The sequence below is a fragment of the Protopterus annectens genome, chromosome 2.part1, assembly GCF_019279795.1.
Source record: "Protopterus annectens isolate FY-2018-M chromosome 2.part1, PAN1.0, whole genome shotgun sequence".
NCBI classification, from domain to species: Eukaryota; Metazoa; Chordata; order Ceratodontiformes; family Protopteridae; genus Protopterus; species Protopterus annectens.
The window spans coordinates 269,418,049-269,436,258 of NC_056729.1; the positions used below are offsets into that span (position 1 = coordinate 269,418,049).

Consider the following 18,210-nt stretch of genomic DNA (forward strand, 5'->3'; position numbering starts at 1 on the left):
ATTATACTGTTCATAATTTGCAATAATCAGTAAAAATATATATTTTTTAAATTGTGAAATAGTGTGATGCCTCAGTGCTTTGGAATGGGTCCCAACTGTTCACTTTTTTTATGAATGAATTTAAGTACAATTCACGGACAATTATAGAATAAACTGCATAGTTAATTCATAATGTGTACTGCTGTCAAGTATGCATCAATCAAATCAGGTTAGAGGTATTCATTTTGATGTTAAGTATTTTGTTTGCGTCTTTCGGCTTTTCCCGGTTAGGGGTCGCCACAGCGGAACTCTGGTCTGCTAATGATTGGTAGTTGATTTTTACGTGCTGAATTACCAGCCCTGACGCACAACCTTCAACGAAGGTATGCCCATTCACGCATATCTCCACGCAGAAGACGCTCTAGCTGAGAATCGAACCGGGCATTCTTATTAACGTCTTTGAGTGCACTATATTGCATTTGTCTGCCAATTAACATAAAACAATAATGCTCTAATAACTTTGTCTAGCTTTCTCAACAGTACAAAGACTTTGGAGTATTAGTGAATTATTACGTTTCACCATAATCCATTCATCAATCTCTAAGTGCAAGAAATCTGTCAAAACTAAGAATAATTGTGGTGTTGGGGGGCAAAGGCCCAAAATCTGGGACAAGTTTTAAATTGTAGTTCTATAAACTTTTAAAGTTGCTGGAATAATGTTCCTTAGTGCACATTTTCTGAAGGATATCAAGTAGGAAACTTAAATGTAATCACAATAGTTGTAACTTCAATTCTCAATGACTTGCCAGAAAAAAAAAAACACAAATTTTATGAGGAACAGACCAAAATATTAGGCAAAATCTTCTTCTTCTTTCGGCTTTTCCTGGTTAGGGGTCGCCACAGCGGATCACCGTCCGCTCATGATTGGCAGTGGAGTTTTACGGTGTCGAGTTGCCAGTCCGGCACCCAACCTTCCACAAAAGGCACACTCACGCCTAGGGACAATTTAGTGTGTCCAATCCACCTACAGCATGTCTTTGGGATGACGGAGGAAACCGGAGCACCCGGAGGAAGCCCACGCGACCAGAGGGTGGACATGCAGACTCCACACAGAAGGCACCCCAGCCGCGGATTGAACCAGAGAACCTCTTCCTAGGAGGTGGCAATGCTAACCGCTGCACCACCGTGGCAGCCCAAAAATATTAGGCAAAATCTGGAAAGCTGAAAAGTATGCTATAATATTATTAATGTAGGTCTAGTAGCAGGCCTACTACAGTATTTACATTCTGTACTTAAGACTCGAATCTAAGCCCATTGCCAAAGCCGGACACACCTAATTAGAATATAGAATAAATGAATGTACTGGATGGATCCTGGCTAACCATTGGTTTCACGCCGTGGTTGTTTTAACCAGTTGCCAGTATACAGCCCTGTAATTGTGGGCAAATGTGGCGGTTTAGTTTTCGTAATTTAAGTCTGAAAAAATAGGCAGCCTCCGTTTAGCGATAAGGTACCAACCATACCTTTACCACGAAATGCCTGCCAAAAGTAAATTTAATGTCCTTGAGTTTTAGATAATTATGATATGAAAATAATGCAAAACACACGAAAATTAACAAGATACGAAACTTGGACTCCATATAACTAACCGTAGCACCGCTTAAAATCTACACTACCGGGATTATTTTTGATGGCGTTTTGAGCCAATTGGAGTTCACCAACTCCATCTTTTCTTATTGGTTGCATTCATTGTACCGGAGTCTTTAATGCAGACCTTGTGACACCATTTCATTGAATTGAATGAGCTGTTCTGACCTCTGCTGTTAAGTTTGCGTAATCGGCAAAGTAATTTAGAACTTAAAGTTGTTCTGGTTATTCTCTAAGGAAATGGTGCTGGAGGCGCTTGCGAAGCTTATTAAAGTACAGCTTCCCGCTTACTTGAAAAGGTTGCCGATTCCGGAAACCATCATTGGGTTTTTTAGACTTACAGGTAGTGTATGGAAGACCGCTTTTACACATTCTGATGGACAGAAAAGCAAATTTGAAGTTTGCATTGCAGTTAAGGATCCAAGCGGCCTTACTTAGTTGATGTAATGTACTTTGGAATAAAACGAAGCAGTATTTTTAGCGTGGAAGTAACGTGTACTGCATGCAAACGGAACTAAGCAGAATGGGTACAGCTGTGTTCATTGAACGGAAATTGTTGTTCAAGTGCTTGTTCATTCATACATAATTGTATGATTTCACACGAGTGATAGACATATGTCACCCACCCCTTTTAATAGTCATTACTCTGCTTTCGCGCCTCTTTTGTCGAGTTCTGTTAAGTATGCCACATAACTATTCTTGTATTCACAACAGACGAGTGTAGCTTGAACTTCCGCCGTGCATTCGAACGGCATGTTGTTCTGTATAACTTCCTTGTTACTTTTTATGATCGCTTCTCTGGGTTTGTTTATACAGAAAGATTTGCTGTAAATGTAATAATTTTACTCGGTTTTATATTTCTTTATCCATCAGATGGATTTTATCTGGCCGTGAAAATGTCCTGTCTTCATAATCTCGACTGGTAAAATACTGAAGTTACTTTTGCTTCTGTTAGCGTCCCCTCCTGCACAGCTTTTAGTAAATCGTTGTGCTATGTTTGAGCTCATACGTCTTGACTGTCCTTGATTTTTGCCTCAAAGTTTATCTTTTAGATCAGAGGCATTTGATCTTTTTGAGTGGGTTGCTGCACGATGAACATTCTCCTCTTGCATGCTGTTTGGGTGCTAAGTAAATAGTGGGGGTAAGAGGGTGGCAATACTTCCAACTCGCTCATACGTAAAATGTGTGTGTTGTAGTCATTTTAGGTTAAGTTGATTGGCTGCCGCAGTAGATGAGTTATTAGTGGCAACTCCTTCCATGCCCGCTCTTACTAATGTCTATTCTGCTAATCAGACTTTGGTCATCTGAGAGATAGTTGGAGGTTCAGCTTAGTGGCAGATACTGTAGAGTTTTTTTTCCTTTCTTTTTGACTGTGGTGGTGGTGCTGCGGTAGCGTTGTCGCCTTACAGCAAGACGTTTTGCCGTTCGATTCTCAGCTAGAGCGTCTTCTGTGTGGAGACATGCGTGAATGGGCGTACCTTCGTTGAAGGTAGTGCGTCAGGGCTGGCAAACTCGGCACGTAAAAAATCTACTGCTGTCAATCATTAGCGGACCGGAGTTCCTCTGTGGCGACCCCTAACCGGGAAAAGCCGAAAGACACAAACAGTTATTTTCTTTCATTCTTTTTTTGTGAATGAGCCATCTTTAGTACACCAGAATAGGAGATTTATAGCATCTTGTTTGTTTAGATCAGAGGTATGAGATCTTTTTTTGAGTGGAGGGTGGTACATGTTTGGTAGCAAATTGGCTCACAAATAGAACCCAGGAAATTGGGGTTGGTTGCTCTACCACCTCCAAAAGACATGTCTCTAGGGTACTACTGTTAAGGGATTGTGGCTGTCTAAATTTGCAGATGATTGGAAACTTGGTGTCAAACTTACCAGAGAATACCAACATCCCCGCTTTCCTAAACCAATAGCTGGTGTCAAAACCATGGACTAAAACTGAATACCAAGCAGTGTATAATAGTATTATTTTGGCAAGCTTTCAGAAGTCCCTTGCAAGTATCCCATTGATAAAGCTCCCTGAAAACTGACCCAGTAGGGTAGGGGTCTGGGAATATTTTTAGACCTCAAACTGTCCTTCGAGCATTATGTGTTGCAGTATTGTAAGAAAATTTTTAACTACAGTTTTGTTTGATGTGTGTGCCAAGAGCTGTATGCCTCTCTTGGTAATCCTAACTTTCTTGCAGCTTTCCTGTGTATATCATTTTGACTGTTTATTTGCACTTTTATCCCCACGTTTTTCACAAATTTTTGGCCATTCATAGTTTGTGTGATTACAGTTTTTTTTTTTAACTTTTCCTACCTGTTTGTCCGAAATTCACTCTTGACCATCGGCCTATTGTATCTCCCATCACACTTCCTTTACCCTCCTTTTTCTGTTAATTCTCTTCATCACTGGCCCCCTTCAACAGACAGTCTGTGTATTTTCTAAGCAAAATAAGTTAAAAATGTACTGTGCTGTCCTGTTTAATATTTTCATCTGTTTCCTTTGCTGATGCCATTGTTCAAACGACCACTTTGTGCCATGTTTAGTAATCCTGTTAGTCTGTGTTCTTTTGCACTCTCATACCTCTTAACCTGCAGGCACTGAAAATGGGTGCATAGACTTTTGAAAAGTTGGTATATCAAGCCAAAAATCTGGACACCCAATTAGCATGCAATTTCAATACAAAGTAGCACCTAGCTATTCCTATTTCAAGTGAGATTATGGGATACTGCTCACAGACTCCACTTTAAAAAAAAAAATGTAAGTGCTGAAAATGTAACCATAGTATGGACAACACAGTGTAAAATATGACGATTATTAAAATGTTCTGCAAAAATATCTTTGCAAAATAATTTGTTTCTGAAATGGGGAAATAAAATGTTGCTTCTCTTCCTTGATGATATTGGTGCTACTGGTATTTAGTTATGCAGTCTGGTTTACTAGTATATTGAACATCTTTAAAACTGTGTTGTAATCTTGCTACCAGTCATGTGAAAGTGTAAATCAAGCTTGAAAATACGTACATACCTCCAAAAATTGGTACATTGTGCAAAGGGGTAAATTAAGCTTGAAAATGAGTACAGTTAAGCCTGCTTCTTACCTTTCCCAGTCTCGATTATTTGTGGTGGTGTTCTGCCCGATCTGCCTTTCCATTCTACAAATTTATTCTCATGTGCTTCCTCAATTATCATCCCTGTCTTTTCTTATGTCTTATGATTTCTTAATTCTTATTTTCTTATGTCTCATGGTTTCTTAAACCACTTTACATGCACTGTCTGTTTCGCTTGCAGTCATGATGGACATTTTTTTTTTCTTTTCTGTTTTTTTTTCCCCTGGGTTCTCAAATAATGTTGCATTTGTAACTCTTGGTGGATTTTGATCTATGCAGTTGTCTTTTCAGTTGTCAGCTAATGGCATGGGCTGATTGTGAGAGAGGTTAGGCTTAGGAATTTAAGGGGAACAAAATAAGATACTGAGAAGATCAAAACCAGTAGCTTTTCTATATATTTTTATCCGCAGTGTTATTTTAGTAAGACTTGCACTTTGACGTATCCATAAAAATAGTTTTGTTCCAGAACTTTCATAAGTGCCAAGTTACATATTGTGTATTTTATTACTGGCCTTTAGCTGTTTTAATTGGTACCTTGCCATACCTTGTGTACCTTCTGTGCATTTTAGGTGAGACATTGTCATTTCAACTTTTGATTCAGATAATACGTGGGATCATAGAAGGTTACTAGGCTAATGGCCCTGGGAACCTTACAAGCCTAGTAACCTGCTATGATCCCACGTATTATCCCTTTACTTATGAGATGAACCAGCCGTGGTGGTGCAGCACAGCAAGAGGTTCTCCTGTTCGAGTCTTGGCAGGAGCTCATTCTGTGTGGAGTCTGCATGTCCTCCCCGCGGTAGAGTGGCGTTCGAAAGACATGCATAGGGCGTGCCTTCGTTGAAGGTTTGGTGTTGAGCTGGCACCTCGGCACCGTAAAAATCTACTGCCCGTCATTAACGTACCGGGGTTCTGCTGTGGTACCCCTAACCGGGGAAAAGCTGAAAGAAGAACAGCAACTTATGAGATGAACCAAGTAAAAGGCTTTTCTGAGCACTGCCTCTACATGATGGTTAAATGTGAGATTGTTGTCAACCTGTGTACCCAGATCTCTCACGACAGGTTGTGTGCTTAGGGGTTTGCTGTTGATGTGGTAAACAGTAGGGGCTGTGTTTTTGTCATGGTATGACAATACATTTTTTAGTTTTAATTTGAGGCCATGACTTTGGCACCAGTCATTTGTTGCTGTGAGACCCTCTTGTAGTATGTTAACATAATTTGAGGAGTCAGTGACAGCACCTAACTTAGTGGTCCACAAACTTGGTCAGCCACAGGCCTTTTGTCTTTGCATGGAGAAGATTAGACTTGAGTGTTAGATTACATCCCTTTGTTACCAAGGGGAGTGATTGATTTTTATAACTTGTCCATTCTGTTTTGTTCCTTGGGGTAATGTCCATTCTGTTTTGTTCCTTGGGGTAATGTCCATTCTGTTTTGTTCCTTGGGGGAAGGTACATTGTGCATTCTTTAGCTGGAGGAGGGTTCTGGTTTAATTGGTATAAAAAGCAGCATTGTAGTCTTATTGGTCTTGATGTGAAACTGATATTTTTATCTACTAGCACTGCGAATCCAGTGTACAGTCTTGTATTGCTTTCCTTACAGTTATGGATTCATCTGTGGTCAGAATGAAAAACGCTCTTATCTGAAAGATGTGAGTGTATTCATCACTCCTTGGTTTGTAGTGTTTATAATATCCACATCGTTCATATAATTGTTGCAGTAACACATTTCATATGCCACTAGTATTGTGATAATTCTGAATTTTTACTATATCCACTGGTGACATGAATGCACATCCTGCTTTAATGCGTCTTTTTAGTTGCTAAAGTACAAGCCCAAGTTAAATAATAATAATGGCCTGATATGGATACATTTTGTATACCATTTCTTATACTGGACATATCTTCTGCTTGTTTCACTTCTTTTCTATTGTACATTCACTTGTATTCCAAGTGCTTTTTAATACTGTTGAGTGTCTTAAAAATTTGAGTGTGAAATGGTGTTTTATGCTTTTGTATATCATGTAAGCTGATCCTTCGTCCATGGCATATGAAACTTGATTAGAAAAAGATAACTGGTTTAGAAACATGGATGTATGTTTATCACAACACTGGTATTGATCTTGGGTCTCCAACATCTCATTTAAATAGTAAGGTGTTGATAACTTTCCAGAGTTTTACGAAGAATATACTTAAAATTGTTGTGATGCTTTTAAGCTATGGTTTTGAGTAAAATAAAAAAAAAAGTTATTTATAACACAAGTTGCCATATTTTATTAGGAAATGTTGGCTTGATGAATAGTGTTTTTTTTTTTTTATTTCATTTTCAAGTTTTCATTCCATTAATTCAGTGGCTTTAATTATGTCTTCTGATTTAACTTACCTTGTTGGATACTAATTATAATGGCCTAGTTCCAGATGTCAAATATGTTAGTTCTTTCTCTCTCTCTCTCTCTCTCTCTCTCTCTCTCTCTCTCTGCTAACATTTTACGTATGTACAAATGTATGTATATTTAACAATGTTGTATAATAATAATGAATATATTAGGCTTCCTTTTAATCTTGCATGAATATGCTCCTGGAATGTTTTGAGGTTTCTCTCTCTGTGTATGTATATGTGTGTGTGTGTATATATATATATATATATATATATATATATATATATGTGTGTGTGTATGTATGTATGTATGTATGTATATATATATCCCCTAATGTCCACTGTGTGTATATGTGTGTGTGTATGTATATGTGATATATATATATATATATATATATATATATATATATATATATATATGTGTGTGTGTATGTATATATATATATATATATATATATATATATATATATATATATCCCCTAATGTCCACTTCTGCTAATTTTGGAAAAATATGCTGAATAAACACTTGTGTCACCGTTACTTCTGTTAATTTGTTCCCCATTTTTAAAACACTTTTTTTCTTTGTTCTGTTTATATGCTTTCTACTTTTTTCAAAAAAGATTTTTATAGTCTTTCAGATGTACCCTTGTATCCTCCTTCTTTTTTTTTTTTTTTTTTAGCACAGATATTACTTGTCTAGCCTCTCTGGTTTTGCTATTTTGAAGTTGACCCACATAGTCTTAGTTTACCATCCTGTGTTCTTTGAGGTTGAGACCATCTTTGCTAATACACTTTCTAAATTATAGATTTCATATAAATATTTAATAGCTTTGTTTTTAAGTGACTTTTCCATCCAAATTTTATAGAAGTAGCCCCCTTTTGCGGAGATTTAGCACTGTTTGCATCAGATTAGTAACCACACGCATGCTGCTGTGGATAACCAGGCTAGTAAGTTTACATTAAGATATTTTTCTTCCCCCAAGTCGAATTTCTAACCATTTGTTCCATATTTTTACTTATAATAACATGCAGAAAGTGTATTTTTGGCCTCCACTGGCATAAACTCCTCTGTAGTAAAGGTATTTGGAATAATGTTTGTTAAATATCTGTTAGAAATTCTGTTTGGCTTGACTGTGAAGTGACTTTAGTTATTGGCACCCAATTGCCTATCATTGCTTTAGAGTATGACATGGAGGTAATTGTTAATGTAATTACAGCTTCCTTCTTTTGTGGTGGTCTTATATTCTAATAAGTACTGAACATGTTTTTTTTGGCTATATTATAAAATCAGATTGTTTAATTGCACACACTGTAGTAACCCCTTCGGTGGAATTACCAGTGTCTAAAGTGATTGTAAAAAGGGTATGAAACAAAGGTCTTTTGAGCTCACACATGTCCTCAACAAAATTTCAGAACATATAGATGACAGTGAAAGGGACTCCTCCCTTCTTTCACTGTAAGGGTGTCTCCGGTAGGTAAGACCATTTAATTTTAGCAAGAAAGAGTAGGCTAGATAACAGGCTGTGTTCCATCATACAGAGAGAAATTGTAGAAAGCCTGTACATTAGCAGAGTAGCTATTGATGGTACCATCCTTCATAGGTAGTTAACTAGGAACATTGTCCAGGAGACCATTGAGGAGCCTAGCTCAGTTCCTCGATGGTCCAAAAGCAACATCTGGTTGAATAACTTGCTCAAAATCACACACTAGGCAAATGAAGGCTGAGAGAATAGAACCCTGTACTTCAGGAATCTGATCATTAACAACTCGTAGCTTTAATCCTGTGCTGTAACACCATTCAGGACATAATTATTTATACTTAAGTGCTGCTGTAGTCCTCTCTGTACCCTAGAGAGTGTTTTCTGTGGGCAGAAACTCTCAGGCCTGATTACTTTCTCACCAGTGACCCAGAAAAAAAATTCTACTACTTGGTCTCCAGTACTCCCTTGTTATTTGGAATCCTAGATTCTACTTGGATTGGGAAAGCACGTGCTTGTACTTTCTACTTGCTACCTATCTGTAAAGGTGTTAAATTACCTGAGATGATGCACTTTTCTGTAGGACCTTCTAGATGGATGAAGTAGAGCATTGTTTCTTCACAATGATCTGAGGCTGCCAGGGCAGATAAGGGTATAGGTGTGTGTTTGTCACATTCGTGAAGTTCATAAATAATAGAAATACTGAATGATCGTAACATTCTCGTGGTATGTATTCAGAGTGAAACGTTTTTGGATTTTGTACACCACATCAAGTGAATTTCATTGTGGCTAGCTCATTAAATATGGACCGTTTTTAATGCTAACGTTCCCTTTTTTAATTAAAAATGCATAACTATGAGGTAGAGTGTGATTCTATCACACTCATTTTAAAAGTAAACTTACAACTATACTATGTCTGCATGTTTTTGGCTATTTATGTCAAAAGTAAATATCTGAACATTAGATTTTAGTAAAGTAAACTCAAGTCAGCAGCAGTCCGTATGTCTATGATTTATTCAGTAGTCTTGTGTATAGAAATTTTAACAGAACTATTTACACTAGACATCTGATGTTACCTTCAATTTCAGTTCATACTGCATTACGACATCATTTGGAGAAAGTACTTCAGGAGTTCATCTGTGTAGCTGTTGACTTTCAGCAGTTTTTACAACTGTCCATTGGTAGTGTGAGATCCATTACAGCGAGCACCATCACTTTAAAAATGTAACTGCAAGTCCATCAAAAATTTGTGGGTCTTGGAACTAACTGACATAATTAAAACTTTTTGTAGGAGGCTTCCCCCCCCCCCCCCCCCATTGTTACTTTGCTAACTCTGATCACTGTACTGTGGAGTTGATGGAATGCTCCAAGATAAGTGAAGTGTTAGACTTGGGTGTGATTGAGGGGAAATCTTTTTTTTTTTTTGCTTTTCTTAGAATAGCAGTTGTGGGCCTCAGACTTGCAATGGACACCCTGTTTTCACACTTGTTTCCTTGCAGCAGGGCTGGTTATTACATTCTCAGGGTGTATTTGTCTTTATACAGATATCAGTGATTTTTCCTGGGTTCCAATTACATGATTGAACGCTAGAAATAGTGAACGCTCATTTGTTGAGCCCAAATGCATGAAATCACAGAATATTGAAGGAACGGATCAGCAAATTTTTTCCCAGGGAAAAAAATCTCTGTGCAGTTCTCCGGACTTTGGTGTTTTCTTTACTGTGGTGCGATCTTGGGAGTTGGTATATTTAAGGTGTGTGTGTGTGTGGGGGGGGGGCACAGCCCCCCACTTTGTTGCCTGTACATTTTTTTGGATTGGCAAATTTTTTTCCCTGGGAAGAAATTTGCTGATCCGTTCCTTTGACATTTTGTGATTGTGTGCATTTGGGTTCAATAATAGATCGTTCGATCATATAATATGAACCCATTTTGCACAGCTTTCTTCTCCATGAGAAACAAGGGATTGTGGTTTGCTGTTTTAATAAGCACTTCAACTTCAGGGTGCAGACTTCGTGACTTTTGTATTCTGATTGTCTCCCTAGCCAGTAAATCCAGTAGTCTTTTGTTTATATAATGCCGGTATATTTGTGTTTGCTGATTTTCAGGTTTATCAGGTTTATCAGCAGTGTAGTTGAAGGAGGCATTCTGCTTTTCATTCATTTGATTACAGCTGATGTGATGAGAGATCATTTGCTTGCAGCTCTTCATCGTTTGATAATATCATAATGTTTAGATGAGCCTCTCTCCTTGCCCATTAAGTTGTGATTGTGGCTAGTGTAGGCTAGAGTGTTTTTTTTTTTTTTTCAATTCGCAGGCATGGATAGACTTTCGGAATTCTGATTCTTGTTTTGCAGAACTTTGTCCAGTATGAGAGTGTCATTTAGACTTTGTGTTTTGTCTGTCAAGAATAGAGAATTTTAATACATTACTCTCACTTCATAGGTAGGTACTAGGCTATCGGCCCAAGGGCCTAAGTAAGCCTAGCCAGCAAGGTTCTGTGGCTTACGCCACCCAAGAAAGTTAACTTCCCATGCCCCTGTCGAGCAGAGCCACAGATGTGATCCCCAGGGTGTATTTCCTATTTCCCATCCACTCATCTAGATTTTTCTTGAGTGCTAATGGGGAACTTTACTTGACATAGATGGGTAGCTTGTTCCAGACTATAGGAAGTCTTTGGGACAGGTATCTATCCCTCCAGCATGTCCTGTTTATTGTGATGACAAGGTTTAGGTCCCTAGAGTGTGTAGCTTGGAGGGATTGGGATTTCTTTAGGTGTAGCACGTCCAACAGCTCTGGGTTTAACATAGCTTTATATGTTAGGCAGAGATCTCCTCAGAGTAGGCAATATGCTACAGAGTAAAGCTAGTGTTTTTTGAGACTGTCACTGCAGGGCATCTGTTTGAGGCCAGTAATCCTCTTTGTGAGGTACTTCTGTGACCTTTCCAGCTGCTGCAGATGTCTTGTGAGGTACATTCCAAAAGGGGCATTGTACTCTAAGGGTCTAATGAGTGCCGAATAGAGGGGAACAATGACCTTTTTTTTTTCCTGGATGAGAACCCTTTTGTGATGTGTGCCATATAGAAGGATTTCCTGACTACTGTGGTGATGTGATTATCAAAGGAGAGACTACTGTCCACCTGGGTCCTAAGGTCTCTTATCATACATTTGGGGTTTAGTTCATGGGTACAGAGTTTTTACCAAAGTGGATGACAATGCACTTTTTGGCATTGAGCTTGAGGCCATGCCTCTGACACTAGGCATCTGTCTCAGTAAGGCCCTTCTGTAGGATGTCCACATCATTTGGGGACTCAACTGTGGCTCCTAGTTTGCAGTCGTCTGCGAACTTCGTTAGCCAGAAGCCTTCTGTGTTAGCCTGCACTTCAGAGAAGTCGACGTCTATCAGGAGAGATCCCAGAACTGAACCCTGTGGTACTCCACTTGTCACTGGTTTGAAGTCAGATTTGCAATCTGCAACTTTTACAGTGTGGGTTCTATCAGTGAGCCAGTTGGCAACCCATCTTGTGATGTAAGGATTTATACCTAGTTTAGTGAGTTTAATTATAATTCCAGAATGGGGGATGGTGTCGAAAGCCTTGGCGAGGTCAAGATAGGCTGTGTGAACCACCTTACCCTCATCTACGGCTTTGGTGACTGCCTCAGAGAAGTCTATCCAGTTCAGAAGGCATGATCTGCCTTTCACAAACCTGAACTGGGTGGGGTCCAGAGTTTGGAGGTTACCAATGTCTTTGTTTACGAGATCCATGACCTTGCAGACCAGGCATGTCAGGCTAATAGGGTGATAGTTCCCCGGATCAGTGGTGGCTCCCCCTTTGTGGAGTGGGAAAACTGTTGCTGTGTGCCATTCATTGGGCACAAAGCCTGACGTGAGACTATGATTGAACATGGTGCTTACGTGGGGAGCCAGTTCATTCTGAAGTTAGTGAAAAACGCAGTCTGGGATATTGTCCGATCTCATGGATGCTGTGTTTTTGGTTTTAGAGAGTGCAGCTTTTACCTACATAGATGTGATTACAGGGACTCTGCATTCTTCCTGCATGGATATGGGTCCTTTAGGGGATGAGAGGGGGGTAAGGTTAGCACTGAACCTATCTACCAGGATGTTGGCAATATCAGTTGGTTCTGTAATTTTTGTGCCATTGTGTTGTAACTCCGAGCAGATGTGGGTGTTGCCATTGAGGTTCTTGACAAAACTATAGAATGCTTTGTGGTTGCCCTTGGAATCTGTGACAATTTTTGATGTTAAGTTGTCTATCTCGCCTTCATTCTTGCTGGATGGGTTCGGAGCCGACCTCGGCTCCGACTCGGCCACTCTAAAAGCTCGAGAGTTGGTTCCACCGGCTCGAGGCTCCCCTATATCCCACAATGCTAGGCAAGAGTTACCTCAGATCTCGTTTGCCGCTACAGCGATCGAGGTGTGTTTTCTACCGGCTCCAGGTTAGTGAAAGTTTAAACTAGTTTAAAATTCTTTAAACTTAGGCTAGTTAGTGTAAAATTCTCCCCACTTAGTGTAGTGGACTTGTTTATCCCTTACTATCTTTCCAGCCCCTTCCTTTTATATAGAACACTTAGTTCTTCCCTAAGGCCTTCGGGCCCTTCCATCCCTTTCCATAGAAGTGTGTATGTGTTACTTAGGGGATTTTATTTAACTTACCTTTAGTTTTAAATAATTCCCTGTTAATCCTATTAGTGTAATCTGTGTGTGTGTGTTTTTGTGTGTGATTACACTTCAGGTTCCTTGAGTATGTCCAAGGATACAAAGGTCTCAGGCTTCAAGAAGTGTGACTCGTGCTGTCAGAAAATGTCTCTGACAGACGGTCACACTTCTTGTGTGTACTGCCTGGGACCTTTACACCTACAGGACTCTTGTGCTGTATGCCATGGCTTCAGTCCTAGAGTCCTGCAGGAGAGAAAAAATAAACTCATTTTGAGGGGTTTAATTAAGCCTGAAGGTTCCCTTCCTGTGTCTTCTGGGAAACCTTCTAAGGCTTCTAGGACCTCTGCTCCAGCTTCAGAGTCGAGGCCTAAGGCTTTGAAGCCTACTGCTTCATCGGCTCCGGCTGGAGCCGATGAGTCTGTAACTGCTGTTTCAATGGTTTCCTCGGCTCGGCGGCGAGGCATTAGAGTCATGGGTCGGCTCGATCATACCATCGGAGCCGACATCTAGAAAGAGATCGAGGTCACCGTCCCTTGGCTCCGTTCATTCGGCTCCAGCGTCTCCCCTGCTGTCTGAACAGAGCCATAGATCTCACTCCTCCAGGTCATCGAGGCTATCAGATCACGACCTCCAGAGGGTAGTGAGTAGACTTTTGAAGTCCGAGGCACTGGCCCAAATGCTCCAGAGTCCGACTCATCAGTCGATGCCTCAGCTTGTTCCAATTATTCCTCCTCCGACTCCTTTGAGCTCGGGCAGGCGATCTCGGAACCGAGACTGTGGTAGCGTCGGAGCCGATACATTTGTCTTCGGCTCAGTCGGCTCCGATTTCTTCCTTTGAAGAATCTCGGCGCCGGGCTTCCCTCGTCGGCTCCGAGGGTGAGTGGCATCGGACCCTTGTCCGACCCCCCTCTCCCTCTCGGTGCTTCGGTGCTGGTGAGTTCGGCTCCGACATCGGCCTCGGAGCCATCTCTGTCGGTGCCGAGGGAGGTTCTCAGCTTCTCGGAGCGGGGACCTCTGGCTCTGCCTGACAGGGGTGCATTCGAGGTCATGCGGAGTGTGTTGGAACCTTGTTCGACTCCACAGTCGGCTCCGTCCGCCCCTCCCACTTCGGTGCCTTTGGTTATGTCGACTCACTCCCTCATCCCGGACCGCAGAGAGCACGCTCCTCAAGAATCCCCTGTGGGGATCTCATCCTCTTCCGAGGCCTCTCCTGAATTGGCAGGGAGCCCCTAGGAAGAGAAAGTGTAAGAGGAAGCACTTAGACTCACCTGAGTCTGTCACCTCTGACACAGATTTAGAGGATTCGAGGGTTCCCCGTTCCCCTTCTGAAGATGTCTCTTTCGCAGACATTCTAGAGATCCTGAAACAGAGGGGAAATTGGCCAGCCCTTAACCCTTCAGAGGATGAATCTGTGTACCTTGAGGCGTTTGGCTCTCGTCCTTCCACCTCCTGGGTGTCCCCCCCCCTTTGATCCCCTCATGCAGGTGGTTGCAAAGAAGGCCTGGACGGCTCCTGATTCAGTGGACCCTACCCCCAGGAGACCCTCCAAATTTATAACAGCACCAACTGACAAGCAATTCCTCACAAAAGGTGTTTCTGTGGATGCTATGGTGGTAGCTGCTGCCACCAAGAAGGAACTAGCTGATCCTTCGGTGCCTGTCCATCCACCTAACAAGGAATCCAGGTCTATGGACAGGTACGGGAAGCGGATGTTCTCGTCAGCGACCTTTGCAATGCGTTCGCTGAACTACCTATGCCATTTTACTCGTCTTCAAAGGGACTTGATCAAGGAAGCGAGTGATATGTTGAAGGATCCTACAGCTGCGGGTTTTCAGGACAAGATGAACACTCAGCTGGCTACCCTGAACTCCATAGCTAACTCCTCCATGCGCCTCCTTTCTTATGCGGCTGATGGAGCGAGCAGGGCCGCAGGGACAGGTGTGGCCTTACACACACGCCTGGATGCGGTTATGCAACTTTGGACCCTTTAAAAGCGTCTTTCACTAATTCCCGTTTGATGGATCATCTCTCTTTGGTCCTCAAGTGAAAGAAACCTTGACTAGGTGCGAGACAGATGGCAAGACTCTTTCTGCCGTCGAGTCCGTTTTCTACTCCTTCTAGGCCTTACCCCAAAGGCCAGAAAAGTGGGAAAATGTGGTTCCGTAAACAATCTCAAGGGACTTCGCCTGACGCACAAAGTCGGTTCCCCGCCAGAGGCAGAGGGGGGAACAACAATGGTAGACGTCGCCCTAGAGGCAGGGGGGGTCCGCAGAACCAGGGCAATCGTGAAGTCTTCTCTGATAAGCCCTTTCAGCATCCCTGAGGTGTTGCCCGACTGCCTACCTTCGGAGGCAGTCGGGGGAAGATTGTCACTGTACTCAAAATCCTGGCTATCCCTAACTCAAGACAAATGGGTACAGTCCATCATTTCCGAGGGTTATTCCATTCCCTTCTTTCGCATTCCAAACCAATCAAAAAAATCCCTTCCAGATGTTCCACCCGCTCAAAGGGATCTTGCAGCCTTGGAAATTTCAAAGCTGCTTGCAAAAAGAGCAATTCAGCCAGTTCCAGCAGACCAGCAAGGATCCGGAATCTACTCCAGGTTCTTTTTAGTTCCAAAGAAAACAGGGGACTGGAGACCAATTTTGGATCTCAGTATCTTGAACAAGTCAGTCAAGAAAACAAGATTTCGGATGGTCACGCTGCAGTCCATCCTTCCCCTTTTGGGAAAGGGAAGCTGGATGTGCTCTATAGATCTTCAGGATGCGTACTATCACATAAAAATGAAGAGACGCTCCAGAAGATTCCTCCGCTTCAGGCTGGGAACCAGTCATTTTCAATTCAGGGCCCTGCCCTTTGGTCTCACCACTGCCCCCCGGGTGTTTACCAAATGCATGGCAGTGGTAGCCTCTCACCTGAGACTACAAGGATTCCAGGTGTTTCCATATTTGGACGACTGGCTCCTTACAGCTCCCACCAAGCATCTTCTTCTAATGGCCAGGGACTACACCTTTCGCACTTGTCGAAATTTAGGCATTTCAATAAATTTCGAAAAGTCTGTTTTGTCGCCTTGTCGTACTATTACATTCATAGGCGCAAATCTAGACACAATCAACATGTCTGCGAGATTAACAGATCAGAGAATAACAGACACATACAAAATGGTCTCGCTCCTCTTCAGCAGCAACAGAATCAAAGCCAGGTTAGTTCTGAAAGTGTTGGGGATTATGGCGGCTGCCATACCTCTGCTTCCATTAGCCAGGTTCCACATGAGAATCCTTCAATGGATGCTCTTCACGCAATGGTAGTACCAGCAACTTCCAATGTCTCACACCATTATAATCACACAAACATGCAGAAATCATCTTCTGTGGTGGATGTCTTCCCCTCAGCTCTTGTTGGGAAGACCCTTTGTTCCTTCCCCTCCGGTTGCTACTCTGACAACGGACGCCTCCCTGATCGGGTGGGGGGGGCATTATCAGGGCAGAACTGTCCAGGGCACATGGCAACCAGACGAATGCCACTTGCACATAAATGTTCTAGAGATGAGAGCAGTGCTTTTAGCGTTGCAAGCCCTTCAAGACTCTCTTCCCTTGGGAACAATAGCAATCCAGACGGACAATATGTCTGTAGTGTGGTATATCAACAAACAAGGCGGAACCAGGTCCTACCCCCCTGTGTCGAGAAGCACTCAGACTGTGGCAATGGGCGATTTCTTCTCAGCGGTTTCTGATAGCAACGCACATCCCCGGGAAGTCCAATCAAATTGCGGACAAGTTGAGCAGAGCTATCCTCATGCCTCACGAGTGGTCTCTGAAAGATTCTGTAGTGAGAGAAATTTTTCTCAAGTGGGGTCAGCCTTGCTGCGATCTTTTTGCTACTCCCCAAAACAGCAAGTGCAGAGATTATTTCACCCTATTCCCGCTACCAGGCCAACCCAGCAGAGACGCTCTAGTCCAAGTTTGGCCCCGGGGACTTCTGTATGCATTTCCTCCCTTCCCACTAATCTCTCAAGTGATACAGAAAGCTATCGCTCAGAAGGCCTCCCTGATCCTCATTGCTCCTTACTGGCCTCGATAGGTTTGGTTCCCCTTTCTACATCAGTTTCTGTTGGAGCGACCTTGGCATCTGGACCTAGTTCCAGATCTTTTGATCCATCAGTCGGGTCAGTTTCATCGCTCCCTTCCCTCTCTGAACCTCACTGCTTGGTTCCTCCAATTCCAACTTTAGCCAGGCTTCCTCAAATATCTCACTCTGTTCGAGATATTTTGATAGCTTCCCATAAATCTTCCACTCGAAAGATTTATTTGAGTAAGTGGAAACGTTTCGCCTATTTGGCTCAAGGAAGGGATATAGATCCTTTCACTGCTTCCATCCAAATGGTCCTTGATTTTCTAGCTGAACTCTTCCATGCAGGTTCATCTCCTTCTACTCTTAAAGTTCAGTTGGCAGCTATTTCTAACTTTCATGTGGGCATTTCAGATTCTGCCATCATGTCCCACAAGCTTTGCAAAGCCTTTAAAGGGAGTTTTTCTACTCAGACCTCCGGTAAGAAATCCTCCTCCTCCTTGGGACCTAAATTTAGTTCTCAGTTCTTTAATTCTCTCCCCTTTCGAACCTGCATCCTCCTGTTCCTTAAAATTACTATCATGGAAGACTCTCTTTCTAGTAGCTATTACTTCAGCTAGAAGAGTTTCAGAACTTCATGCACTCAGCTGTCGACCTCCTTATCTGTTGTTCCATAAGGACAGAGTATCCTTACGAACCAACCCGTCCTTTTTACCTAAAATAGCCTCCACGGCTAACCTAAATCAAAGCATTGACCTCCCGGTGTTTTTTCCAGAATATTCTAACAGATCTGAACAAAAATTACATTGGCTAGACGTTCGTCAGTTAAGGTACTATTTGGATAGAACAAAACAATTCAGAAAATCTGACCAGCTGTTCGTCTCTTATGC

General features: G+C 42.0%; 1 protein-coding gene across 1 annotated transcript in view; it reads left to right on the top strand.

The window, feature by feature from the left end:
- Window positions 1-1,704: 1,704 nt before the first annotated feature.
- The window catches only part of CISD2 (CDGSH iron sulfur domain 2), a 119,299-nt gene continuing 102,793 nt past the window's right edge, over window positions 1,705-18,210 (top strand). Inside the window, exon 1 of the mRNA XM_044062124.1 lies at window positions 1,705-1,969. Coding sequence (XP_043918059.1) covers window positions 1,867-1,969 — 103 coding nt within the window. The 5' untranslated portion in view covers window positions 1,705-1,866. The remainder of the gene's footprint in view (window positions 1,970-18,210) is intronic.